The sequence below is a fragment of the Staurois parvus genome, unplaced genomic scaffold (assembly GCF_062004578.1).
Source record: "Staurois parvus isolate SC_StPar_1 unplaced genomic scaffold, SC_StPar_1.0 ptg000761l, whole genome shotgun sequence".
NCBI lineage: Eukaryota > Metazoa > Chordata > Amphibia > Anura > Ranidae > Staurois > Staurois parvus.
This window is the reverse complement of record NW_028318557.1, coordinates 415,001-428,806: the sequence shown is the minus strand read 5'-3', so window position 1 is coordinate 428,806 and position 13,806 is coordinate 415,001. Positions and strand designations below refer to the sequence as shown.

Sequence of the window (13,806 nt, the reverse complement as noted above, 5' to 3'; positions counted from 1 at the left end):
TTTCTTGTAAAAGCAATCCTAGAGGCTAATTATCCGCTTGATCGCTTCTACAAGCAGCGGGAGGGGTGAGGGGTCCCCTCCCCAGGCTTTCCTGCCCCACTGGAGAGCTCAAGATTGCAGCCGACGATTCCACCAGCTGACCATAGAGATGAACAAGGACCAGAACATCTCCAAACATCTCTATGGTCTAAGAAACCAGAAGTATTTTGTCATGTACGGATTTGGTTTTGTTACCGGCCAGTGAAGCAGCCAGTCAAACTGATCTGTGCCTGACCAGCTGCTTTGGTGGCCAGAGGAGAGATCTGGGGTCTAAAAGACCCTAGACCTCTCTATAAAGAGGACCTGTCAAGGCCCACGTGACAGGAATAAAGTTGCTAAAAAAAAAATTAAAGAGACAGTATTAAAAAAATGTAAATGTAACTTTAATGTAAAATAATATACACCAGTGCCGTGCTTCCCTTAAAAGACAATCAAATGTGTACTTAAAAAAATCATATGAACAATCCCCAAAATTTCACAATAGTGCAGTCCAACAAAAAGTCCTATTATATATCTTCTGTGCTTCACAATGGTGTTATAAACCGCCTTTTACTTCTTCATTCTTATCATCACCTTTTATGTGCCAAACATACTGGTATTAGTGAAACCCACCACCACGTGCTGTCACCTGGGGTATATGACCAACCCATTAAGTGAGGTCATATAATGCTTGTGTCCTCTCTCACAGGACTGATACGAGGCATGGAGGAGCTCAGCTATGAGGAAAGATTAGAGGAACTGAATTCTCTCTTGAAAAGAGGAGATTAAGGGGAGATATGATCAACATGTATAAATACATCAGTGGTTCATATAGTGAACTCGGTGTAGAGCTATTCACCCTGAGGTCATCACAGAGGACAAGGGGGCACTCTTTACGTCTGGAGGAAAAGAAATTTAATCTCCAAATACGGAAAGGTTTCTTCACAGTGAGAGCTGTGAAAATGTGGAATAGACTCCCTCAAGAGTTGGTTCTGGCCAGCTCAGTGGATTGCTTTAAAAAAGGCTGAATTCTTTCTTAGATACACAGAATATAACTGGATACCAACATTTGTAGGTAAAGTTGATCCAGGGAATATCCAATTGCCTCTCGGGGGATCAGGAAGGCATTTTTTCCTAGCAGGTGCAAATTGGATCATGCTTTGCTGTTTTTTTGCCTTCCTCTGGATCAACTGTGGGTATAGGATTATAACTTTTTTTTTTAATGGTTGAACTGGATGGACTTTTTTCAGCCAGACTAACTAAGTAACTATAGGACTAATATAATGATTCCTCAGTGGATCAGATTATTCCACTGCTTCTTAAAGTGTAACCCCCCCGTTCTATCAGGAGATATTTAGGAGACACAGGAAGAAGGGGAGGATCAGAGAAGACAGGATCAAACATTGTTTTTACACAGTGTGGAGGATTAACACCTTAGGTTCCACTGTAAGTATAACAATCATGCTTTACTGCATATACAGACTGATTTTACTGTTGAGGGTTTAGTAACACTTTAATACTTCCTTCATCCCACAATTCATTCCTCCTCAGCCATACATACAGAAAGAGATATTGCCATACATATAGTTTTATCCGTATAAAAGCTTTATTTACCATTGTGATGGGAGTCACTTTGGGTGGGGGGCCCATGGAACACAGCCCCCTTTGGAGAGGTGGGGAGACCCCTGTCTCAGTTCCCCGTATCCCTCTTATGTGTAAGTCACCCTGTGCCTGTTAGGGGTACAGGGTGGAATGTCCTGATATTGTGTAGACATGTATAGGTGGGGTGTGGGGGTTGTTCATTGTTTACTGCCATTGGTGCATCCCATTGTTCTATTGTGTGTCTTGCTTGGGAGCAAACTATTATGGGATGTATGTATTTGTGTATTGGCTTGGTGGGGGGTGTCTGCTGTGTGTCTTTTGTTACTAAATGTATTGCCCCGCCCTGTGTATATATCTTGTATCTGAGTTAAAATAAAGCAGTCTATCTCCTGGTTTCCTTCAAGTCTGTTGCTGTCTTGTCTTGTATGGCCAGCGGTGGTGTCCGTGGATCTGTGTTTGGACAGGGAAGCGGGAGTCTAACAGAAATACCCAAGTGTAGTCGGGGTCCAGTTCCGTTACAACCATAAAAACCAAACTCCCAATATTGCACTCATGTAATTGGTGCTACAGCGCTGCGCACTGTTCCACGCAACATGCAAGCAGAAATCGCATCTATGTTGTTTTCTCCAATGTAGCATTACCAATCACCACCAAAGACTTATGAGCGTTGTCACGGCAGCAAGGCCCTACCCTACGCGTTACACCACAAGGCCACGTGGCTTCATCAGGAGGATCTGAATCTGTCATCTGATCTGATGCGCTGGTTCCATCCATTTGTTTTTAGCAGATCAGATACATATCCATTTACATCCGTCTTCCCGTACAGAACCATGGACAGTCCAATCGGGTTCACCTGAAAAACAGGCAGACCTAATTGGTCTGCTGGTGTGCAGGGGGCCTTTTGCAGATTCTGACACGTATGAGAGAAATGTCTGGGCAGCACAGTGGCTAAATGGTTAGCACTTCCACCTGGCAGTACTAGAGTCGTTGGTTCGAATCCCAACCACAGCACCACCTGCCTGGAGTTTGCATGTTCTTCCTGTGACTGTGTGTTTCCTCCGGGTACTCCGGTTTCCTCCCACACTCCAAAGACATGCTGGTAGGTGAATTGGCTCCTGTCTAAATTGTCCCTAGTATGTATGAATGTGAGTTAGGGACCTTAGATTGTACACCCCTTGAGGGTTAGGGACTGATGTGAATGTACAATATATATGTAAAGCACTGCGTACATTGATGGCACTATATAAGTACCTGAAATAAATAATGTCTGGATTGTCCTGGGAGGGTCCTGTGTTGAGCCCATTGTGTTTGTCTATTGTTGTGACTTAGGGCTTGTTCACACTTGACTGTATTTCTAACTCCTGCCAAACGCCCCTATAGTATTTGGCAGGCGTTAGGGAAGTGTTTTTCATGTTCCTCAAACACCCTATGTGCGGTTTTGAGGTGTTTGATAGGCATTTGCCAAGCGTTAAAACCGCACTACAAACGCCTATAATAAAGTGGTATTAACGCTCCGCAATCGCATCCCAAGCGCCTGCCAGGCAGTTGCGGAGCGGCACCATAGACTTGAATGGAAGGCTTTAATTCCTCCCGACTTGACATGAGGCGTCAGTTTTGACGCGCCGCTAATGCTTCAGTGTGAACAGCACTGTGTGCTGCCATGTGCAGAATTTTCAGAGGCGTTTGAGAAGCGTTAAAAACCCTTCCCAAACGCCTGCTGACAAAGCTCGTGTGAACGTAGCCTTAGATGAGGATGGGCGGGGATTTGTTACCGACTAGTACTGCTCAGGGGTTCACATAGTTTATCTTCCCCTGTAAATAGGAGGAGAGGACAGGTCAGCGGCCAGAGCGGGGTTACCAGGTACGGCTGCTAGAAATAGCTCGGCGCTGACTCACAAGTGGGTGGGTGGAGGCCCCGGAAACCATCTATAATACAAGAAATGGCCTTCATTCTGTACGCCCGGTGTATGGAGCTTTGGGAGGAATGCGCAGTGCTGGAACCCCCGCACAACACAGGGAACACCGCCTTCCGCCCTCTCATAGGAAGAGAGGGCATACCCGGGTGGGCGGGGACAGGGGCTCGCAGCACAGGGAGGCGGCTTTTGCAATCTGGAGCGTTCTTCTCTAATCACGTGACGCGAAACGTCGCCGCTACACTTTTTTTTTTAAATTGTCTTAACTTTATGGCGACACTTCCAATAGACATTACTCAGCACATACACCCCACACGGGTTGTGCTACAGGAGACGGCCATGGAAAGGAGGGGAGTGTGACGAGGCACGCGACGGTTTTACCCGCGCCTGACCAGCAAGCGCCGCGCGATTCCAGAAACCCAGCCGCTTCCCCGGCCACCCTCTGAGTGGCGTCACGGCCCCGCCCCCTCACCCTCCTCCTCCTCGAGGCGAGTGCGCGCAGGGCGGGGGAGTGCGGCTCGCGCGGTCCTTGTGGTGTCGCAGCCGGTAACGGGAGAAGAGATCACAGAGAGCCTCACACAGCCGCCATGGCGGAGAGCGCCGGCCTAGAGAACCACCGGATCAAGAGCTTCAAGAACAAGGGGCGAGATGTGGAGGTGAGGGTGACAGCTTGCCGCCTGTCCTGGCGCTGCTAATGCCGGTCTCCAACATGGCGGCCTCCGGAATGGGGAAGGCTGAGCCGGCCGCCCAGGGGACAATGTCAGGCCTCAGTCATCCGGGGGGTGGACGGTCTGTGAGAAGGGAGGAGGCCGGGGTCTGACCACCGCTACTGAGGTCCCACATCATATTTGTGTGCCTGGCTGCGTCCATGGAGGGTAGAGGCCTGCGTGTGCCTGGCTGCGTCCATGGAGGGTAGAGGCCTGTGTGCCTGGCTGCGTCCACGGGAGGGTAGAGGCCTGCGTGCGCCTGGCTGCGTCCACGGGAGGGTAGAGGCCTGCGTGCGCCTGGCTGCGTCCACGGGAGGGTAGAGGCCTGCGTGCGCCTGGCTGCGTCCACGGGAGGGTAGAGGCCTGCGTGCGCCTGGCTGCGTCCACGGGAGGGTAGAGGCCTGCGTGCGCCTGGCTGCGTCCACGGGAGGGTAGAGGCCTGCGTGCGCCTGGCTGCGTCCACGGGAGGGTAGAGGCCTGCGTGCGCCTGGCTGCGTCCACGGGAGGGTAGAGGCCTGCGTGCGCCTGGCTGCGTCCACGGGAGGGTAGAGGCCTGCGTGCGCCTGGCTGCGTCCACGGGAGGGTAGAGGCCTGCGTGCGCCTGGCTGCGTCCACGGGAGGGTAGAGGCCTGCGTGCGCCTGGCTGCGTCCACGGGAGGGTAGAGGCCTGCGTGCGCCTGGCTGCGTCCACGGGAGGGTAGAGGCCTGCGTGCGCCTGGCTGCGTCCACGGGAGGGTAGAGGCCTGCGTGCGCCTGGCTGCGTCCACGGGAGGGTAGAGGCCTGCGTGCGCCTGGCTGCGTCCACGGGAGGGTAGAGGCCTGCGTGCGCCTGGCTGCGTCCACGGGGGGGGGGGTTTAGAGGCCTGCGTGGGCCTGGCTGCGTCCACGGGGGGGGGGGGGGGTAGAGGCCTGCGTGTGCCTGGCTGCGTCCACGGGGGGGGGGGTAGAGGCTTGCGTGCGCCTGGCCATCTTTTGCCTGGGTTCATGTGCTTGGCTGCTTCATAGCTAGGTATGAGTTCTCGTGTGCCTGGCTGACTTTCAGCAGGGTGTAGGCCTGTCTACCTGGCTGTCCCCTGGAAGAGTGAAGGTTTGTGTGCCTGTCTGGCTATGGGTCTGTGTAAGTATAGGCTCATGTGCCTGGCTGTCCTTAGGCAGGGTATGGGCCCGTGTGGTCTCTCATGTTTCTGTCTGTCCTTCAGTGGGGTATTATCCTGTGAGCCAGGCTGTCGTGTGCCTGGCTGTCTCCTAGCGGGGTATGCACTATCGTGTGCCTGGCTGTCTCCTAGCAGGGTATAGGCTCATACTATCAGTATCTGCTCTTGTGTCTGATATAGGGCTCCCAGCATCTCCTCACCATCTACTTCCAGCCAAATGACACTGGCAGAATCCAAGGAAGAATGTGAGGTGTTATTCTGGAACAGCACTGACAGTTGAGTGATTTTCCATAACTTGGGTCGGTGTGGTGAGGGTTAGCGTGGAGATCTGTGGTGAGGGTTGGCGTGGAGATGTGTGGTGAGGGTTGGCGTGGAGATGTGTGGTGAGGGTTAGCGTGGAGATGTGTGGTGAGGGTTGGCGTGGAGATGTGTGGTGAGGGTTGGCGTGGAGATGTGTGGTGAGGGTTGGCGTGGAGATCTGTGGTGTGCCGGCTCCCAGTGTTTTCCTTGTGCCTGGAAGTGGTGCCTTGCTTGGAGTTCTGTGGGTTGGGTTGGATGCGAGGGTTGGATATGATTCCCTTCTTCCTCAAACTGTAATCCCCACATCATGACACTGCCTGCATTGGCGTCTGTACAGGAGTCCCCTGTAGATCTGTCCCTTTCCTTCTATAAAGCTGAAGTTTCATCTTTCATCATGTATTTTGCCTTTCCTGGTTTCTCTGCTCTTCATTCACACCTCAGTGTCAGTATTTTCTGGTTGATTTCAGTAATTTTTTGGGCTTTTTGAAGTAGTGTGCCATACAGGATTGGGGCAGAATCCCCTGTCTTTGGTCATGTAGACATTCGTTTTTTTCAGGTGCTCCCTTTTGAAGTCTGTAGGGCAAAAAACCCCAAAATGTGCCTGAAAAGAAGCTCGTGCACTCATTCTAGTGACACGCCGGAGCACTCAGGTGTCTTAGCTGCTAAATGGCTTATTGTTTTAAATGGCTTAGCTGCCATTTAAAACAATAGGATTTTTAATGTTCAAAGCTGCAAAACACTCAGGTGTGAATGGGGCTGATAGGAATAAATGAAAACTTTCAATTTTCACTACATACCTTGTAAGCCCAATGACCTCATCATTGATTTCTCTGTGCATGACTGGTGGGAAGGACCAGCAGGGTACCTTAATGGGCTCCTTGAAAACGCAAAGCTGTGTTTATACCCCTCTGTGAAGATGAGCCTCAGTGATTGAAAGAACTGAATTCCAGAAAATTTAGGGGGTAGATGTCAGTCTGGAGGAGTGGGCGTTCTATGCAGACTGCATTTGCATGCACAACATTCTAGGTAATGCCCACATGTGGTGCTGGGCCTCCATGTTTAAAAGACCTGAAATGTGTTGAATAAATGGTGTAGGCCATAGACAGCCCGGGGAGGAAAAAAATTAGATGATGCTGGACATCTTCTGGCCCGGAAATATCTGATATATTGCAGATTTTAATGTGCATTGTGGGAATCTGAGTGCAGTGTATTCAGGAGTGCTGGAGAGAAGTCTGTACAACCGTATAAAGCTGAAGAACAGTCTTTAGCTTTGACTTGTAAGCCAATCACTCTCATACCGAAGTGCTGTTGGTTATTTCCAAGTAGGAATGTTGTCAGCTGTATTGGGGAAAAAAATCTGCCACTTCACCTCATGGAGGTCAAGGTCTTGCTGGCGGGGGCACTGCACAATCTTTACTGAGGTAGAAGCAGTGAAGTAAAATGTTGCTGGTCAGGGTCCGCGAGGAAGTGGCACCATTGGAGAAGGTGAGTGGACATTTAGTGAATAATTGCTGGTAAGGTGTCACCAACAGCAGAATCAGGAATGTGACATCAGCCTAAGGCTGCATTCACGCTTGAGCGATTTGTAGCTTGAAGCTCCAAAAACACTCAAACTTAAAGCTGAGTTCTACCCAGAAGTGGAAGCTCCGCTTATCTGCCTACTCCCCCTGTCCGCTGCCACATGTAACACCTTTTGGGAGGGGGAAACGGGTATCCAGTTTTGACAGGAAGGAAGAGGACTTTGGTCCATTCACAAAGCGCAGCGCACTTCATGCATGTGCAGTAGGATACTGGTTGTGAAGCCTCAAGGCTTCACTGCTGTTTTCTCTTCGTCAAAATGGTGGTGCCAGCATTCAACAGCCGATTGAAGAATCGGATCAGGGTGAGGACGCCGCTGGATCCCTGGACAGGTAAGTGCCTTAATAGTAAGTCAGCAGCTACATTATTTATTTTTTTATACCCACTCATCTTAGTTGTGAGTGGGTATAAGAAGATAGGACTGATGATGTAGGCATTTGCTGGGGTGCAGTGAGCCTTGTGTTGGTGATCCCAGTATACTTGGGGTGAAGGGGGTGGTCTGTTTAGTTCTGGGCATAGCACTGTCCTTGACATCAGGGTTTCCTCTTGTACCTAGGTGTAAGATCTGGGCTGAAGCAGAGCTTTTCTACTCATAGGTGATGGGAACAATGGCTGGAAACAGCTTGGTGTTCAAGTTGTAGTCCCCACTGCATACAGGTGCTGAATGGGTCACAGTGATGAATCAGTGGGGGTGGATTGTGTGGGCCTAGGTGATCCTGACACCTACAAATTTCTTTTGTAGTTGGTCACCTAGGAGGATGTGACTTGGTGACCGTCATTGTTCTGTATTGTAGATTCCCCACAGAGTAAAATAGGTTGTAAATGGATTCCCATGAAATGCCTATTAATCAGTCTTTCCTTAGATGGGAGCACTGTGGGGAATGTCCTATTCATCTGAATCCTGACTGGCTTCTCCAACATTTTACATGCCAGAGTCACATGGGCCCCATCTATAAAGAGTACACAGCTCAGACAGAGAGACTCCTTCACATGTGTCAGTGAGGATAAGGATGTGTGCTATTATTGTCCTGTTTTTTTAGATTTCACTAATGAACTTGTTAGGGAGCTATTGTCACACTGGGTGCAGCATCCATCATTGGAAAATTCCTCCACCGCAGTGCGTTTCCATGCTAGTGACGAGACTTTGCATCCAGGAAGTCATGCATGTTTGTGCTTCTCTTGTGATACCCAATATGCATACTGTGATATGTGTAGTGTATGCAAACTCTGACAATGCATTTTTATTATTTGATCCATTTTGGTCTGTTAAATACCCCATAAAAGTTTTATTTTGGTATCTGTATCACAATTGAGGGGGGCAAAAAAAACTGTAAAGCCAGAAGCCTTGTGAGCTGATAACTTTCTGCGCTCTTTGCCAATGGGCACATTGTTCCCTGTTAATCTATGTGTACTACAAAACACCTCCCACGGTTATGGAGAAGGGTAAGAGGTGGTATGTAGTCCTAACACACTCCTTTTCCTAGTGTGACAATGCTGCTCAGTACAGTTATCACCCTAGGAAAGGAAAAGCGTTAGTGTCAAAATTACTAAGTTAAAATAAAGGGAAAGGTGTGTCAGTTTGCGGGGGAGACTAAGCCCTGGTTTACACCGGTGCGACGTGATTTACAAATCGTACCCGAAGTAATGTATGTCTATGGCATTGTCTTAATTGGTGCAATTTGAAGTAGCACAATTTCAAAAATAATTCCTGCACTACTTTTTTTTTTTTTCCAAATTCCTTGCAACTTGCATTGACATCTGTTGAATGAAGTTGCAAGGAGGTACAAATCAAACTGAACTGCAGCTTTGAAGTAGTGCTACTTCAAGTACAGTAGCGCGATTTTAAAGTTGCTTTCAGTGTGAACCAGGGCTAATAGAGCCACTGTATCTAAAGCCTGGTAAGCTGCAAAACATTCCATTTTTGTTCTTGGGTCTAGATATGATTTAAAGTAGAAGTTCTCCCCAAATCTAACCAACTCTAAACCTACTGGCAGCCACATTCTAAAATAAATCTGTCTAGCCCTGTAAAGAAGTTGCAATATGCTATACATACCTGTTCTGTAGTCACTCCAGTCCAGTCCCACGCTGAGCTGTCAGCGGCGGCTTCAATGTGTAGGCATGTGCAGGAGAGGCAGCGGAGAATGGAAGCCCCATAGTAAGTCTATGGGTGACGTTGCTTCCTGGGCATTTCCCAACTGTTGCCAGTTCTTTCCTGCAAATAGCATCTGCCGCTGGAGACCGGACCGGATTGGCTTCAGAAAAGGTACGTACAGCGTTTTTCTTCTTTACAGTTCTAGATAGATTCGTTTTAGAATGTGGCTGCCAGTAGGTTTAGTTAGATTTTAGGTGAACTTCTACTTTAACTTTTATATCTATACTTAGCTTGTTTGCTTTTTTTGGCAGCATAGCTCAAGTTAAGCTTTTGCTTTTTCTTTTTCACTGCCTGCTAGTTACCTGGTCATAGACTAACTTTTCACTGCACTCCAGCATATTTACCTTTTAGCTCACATATACTGTATGTATGGAAAGCAGATTTGATGCTAAATGTGATTGGTGACTCTGTATTTTAGACAAACTTTTTTCAACCAAGGTTCCTCCAGAAGTTGCCAGGGGTTCCTTGAGCAAAGAGCAAATTTGGTCTTTCAACTAAGTAACCACTGACACCAAGGATCTCTTCATTGATTACCAATGAATGGACCATTTTTTTTTTTTTTTTTTTTATATTTTTTTGGCTGACTGTTTACACAAATGCAAAATGAGCTGTAGATGTAAGTAACTACTAGCAGAGGTTTCCGAAGACCTGCAGATTTTTTTCAGGGGTTCCTCACTAAAAGGTTGCCTAGACTGTGTCTCAAATTGTTAATAAAACATATTTGAAAATCTAAGTCTTTGTGGATTTGGGCTTCACATTGAAATGCACGACACTCTTGTTTGTGGATACCAGTTTTGCCTTTTTGGACTTACTGGAGTGGTTTTTGGCCTCCAACCCTTTGAACAGCTTGCCTGTGACAACCAGTTTCCTGTGTGAGCTGTTGACATAGTTATCCTTAAAGTAACCCTGTTGCTGGGGAAAAAAGAAATAAAAATTCCCCTGTATAAGAAAATACAATATACATACCTGTCCTGGGGGCTTATTCCTAGAATCTTTCCTGTAGCTGTGGAAAATTTCCAAACGAATCTTGACGTCAGAAAGGTGTCAGATGCCTATATCCTCCGCTGTGTACTGTGGTCCCACCTGCCGGACCCTACATAGCTACTTCAAATGCCTATCCCTCTACACCCCACCTACTCAATTCCTTCATTCTCACACTACCGTACCCTGGACTCTTCCGCGCAGGAAAAGGGTTAGAAACGTTGACCTAGGTGGAATGGGAGCCCCTTTTTTCTATACTGAATTATATGCTCTATGCCTGACGTTTGCGGGTAGTGTGGGAGTGGTGAAGGCCACCATAGAGGATTGTCCATGCATCAAGACCTTATCTGCCCATTTTCAAATATTCCATCAAGTTCCTGGCTTTTGAGATACCAAAAATTCCTGAAATTGCACTTTTCTGTCCTACCAGGATTCAATTCTCTTTGCATGGAGGGACTTCTGTGGGTTTCTTCTTTTTAACATCCTGAGAAGTAAATCCACGTCAAAGGAAGTCTGTCTATAACAAATTAGACTATGGATAGGTGTCATTTATTGAGGATGGAGATAAAGAATTTACAGCTCAGATCAAGCATTAATTCTATGTCATTGGGAGTCCATTTATAACCAAATAGACTAGGCAAATGTCATTGTATGAGAATGGAGAATGTGACTTTACAGCTGCATGATAGATTTGACATTTATTTCTAAATGTGGAGACCTTTGGATCCTGTATATGTTTTCAGCAAATATTAAAACTTTGTACATTTGAAATCCCCCCACTAACTATTCAGTGTATTGACCTGTGACCTACTGTTACAGATATCCCCTTCTGTCCTACCTCTTTCCCCCTTGTACACCCAACTCTCTAACTCCTGTCTTTCCCCATTCTCTTCCTCTTACTTTCCTTATCCTTTCATACTTCTACTGTTTCTCCTTCCTGGACATCCCTAGTGACAATATGAATGAGTGCACCCCCTAGCTAAATGTCATACAGCATCTTTAAAAAAAAAAAAAAAAAAAAAAAAAAATTAAAGCACTTCCAGCCTCAGACAACAGCTGACCACTGATGGGTAACGTGAATAACCTTGATTATCTCCTTACAGTGGCATCTTAAAAGGGGTGAGATCTGGATAGGTTCGGCAGCAGGTGAACATGTTGTCCCTATGTTGAAAGCAGAAAAAAATGGTCAAGTGTAAGAATTTGAGTGACTTTGACAAGGGCCAAATTGTAATGCCTAGACGACTGGGTCAGAGAAACTCTCAAAATGCAGCTCTTGTGGGATGTTCCCGGTCTGCAGTGGTCAGGACCTACCGAAAGAGGTCCAAGGAAGGAAAACTGGTGACAGGGCCATGGGTGACCTATGGTCATTGATACACGTAGGGAGCAAAAGCTGGCCTGTGTAGTCTGATCCAATAGAAAAGCTACTGTAGTTCAGCTCGCTGAAAAAGCTGAAGCAGAACTCCAGGCAATATCTGTTCCAACCCTCATATCCCCCAACCCACGCCATGGGTTAACTGATCGTTTTGTCTATGGTTGACCACAGAGCCTCCTATACTCAATCCTCTGGAAAATGGTGTTCCTCCATGTCCAGCGGTGGACTGTTTCTGTTGCCCACAGCTGGTCTATGAGTGTGATGAGGTCAGGAGCAGTCCACAGCACAAGATCACTAGACTGGGGGGGCAGGAGTGGCAGGAGCCAGTCTTGCTCTAGGAGTATTGGCAGGTTAGGTGAGTATATCTCGGCTCTCCAACTAGGTAATAATGAGCCGTCAATCAATGCAGTATAGGCACAGCCCCACTGCATGGGGGTGGGAATTTTTCGCTAGAAATGTGTCAAAATACACCATGCGTTGCAGTTTGATGCGTATGGGGCTGTGTAGCCGCAGAGTGGCCGGGTGCCCATGCTGAACTGTGTCCACATGCCCATTGCAATCGTTTTAGGCTGTGAACAAACTGGTCTGAATGGCTGATCAGTGTATCATGTCAAATTGAACATTGGTATTCTTTGGCTGGTTATTTTGCTATACCTGGGAATGTTACTGTTTTATTTCGTACTTTTCTTTCTGTAATTTAAGTGAAAAGCCAACAATGCAGTTTATGCATTTTGGATATCAGTGGCTTCTATAGTAAAATAGTGCAGGTTCTGTAAATGCAGTACTCCATATTTACCTGCAAGTTCTCTACATTTGGTATTCTTTATTTACTTTTTGCAACCTATTTTGACCTTTCCTCTGTAAAAGGACTATGTTCAATGAAAGCTGCAGATTTGAATTTCAGTGACACGTAGGCCAATTAATTAATTCTGAATGCAATGCATTCTTTTATTGGGTGAGGCATTGCAGTCCACGCCCTGCACCCTGTCCATTGAGAACACTTGTGTTGTGCATTGCCATTCATGAAATCAGCATGCATATACAGAGCGCAGTAGTGTATTGCAATGCATAGGTGCACGTGTTCTGTGCCTTAGAGCATGATATAACATTTATTTATTTTTTTTTGTTCTTACATATGTTGAAAGACCATTCAAATTGCAAGTACTTGTTAATCACTTGCCACCAGCTCCCACTAGAATCTTCACACTGGTGGTGTTTTCCTTTGGCTTTTTAATCATGTGGTCAGATACTCATCCTGTTCTCTTCCAATTGTCAACAGTGGATGGGAGCTGTACCTAGTGGTGACAGCACAGTCAGTACTGGGATCATATCATTGTGTGTTCCCAGCACATATCAGTGATGCTGTCTGCCTTTTTCATATATACGCTCACCGGCTAATTTATTAGGTACACCTGCTCCATCGCTTGGTAACACAAATTGCTAATCAGCCAATCACATGGCAGCAACTCGATGTTTTTAGGTATCTAGACGTGAAGAGTTATTACTGAGGTTCAAACTGAGCATCAAAATGGGGAAGAAAGGGGATTTTAGTGATTTTGAAAATGGCATGGTTGTTGGTGCCAGATGAGCTAGTCTGAGTATTTCAAAAACTGTTCTACTGGGATTTTCCTGCACAACCATCTCTAGGGTTTACAGGGAATGGTCCAAAAAAGAGAAAATATCCAGTGACCTGCAGTTGTGTGGACAAAAATGCCTTGTCAGAGGAGACTGGGCAGACTGGTTGGAGATGATAGGCAACAGTAACTCAACCACTTGTTACAACCAAAGTATGCAGAATACCATCTTGGGGTAATGAATAAGCACTGTCTTTAGTGTGAAATGTGTTTACCTGCCAGTTCCACGCTGTATTTCCACTGTCTGTATTGGTTTTATCTTGGTTCAATAAATTGAATTGGAGTGCAGCCGATCGGACGCCCTTTGTTCTCAACTGAAATAACCACTCTTTACAACCAAGGTATGCAGAATACCTTCTCTGACCGCACAACGTGTAGAACCTTGAAGCAGATAG

General features: G+C 46.9%; 1 protein-coding gene across 1 annotated transcript in view; it reads left to right on the top strand.

Annotated features, from left to right (window-relative positions):
• The first annotated feature begins 3,844 nt into the window (after positions 1-3,844).
• Positions 3,845-13,806, top strand: part of KPNA3 (karyopherin subunit alpha 3) — a 78,145-nt gene continuing 68,183 nt past the window's right edge. The window contains exon 1 of the mRNA XM_089654382.1: positions 3,845-4,189. Coding sequence (XP_089510508.1) covers positions 4,121-4,189 — 69 coding nt within the window. The 5' untranslated portion in view covers positions 3,845-4,120. The remainder of the gene's footprint in view (positions 4,190-13,806) is intronic.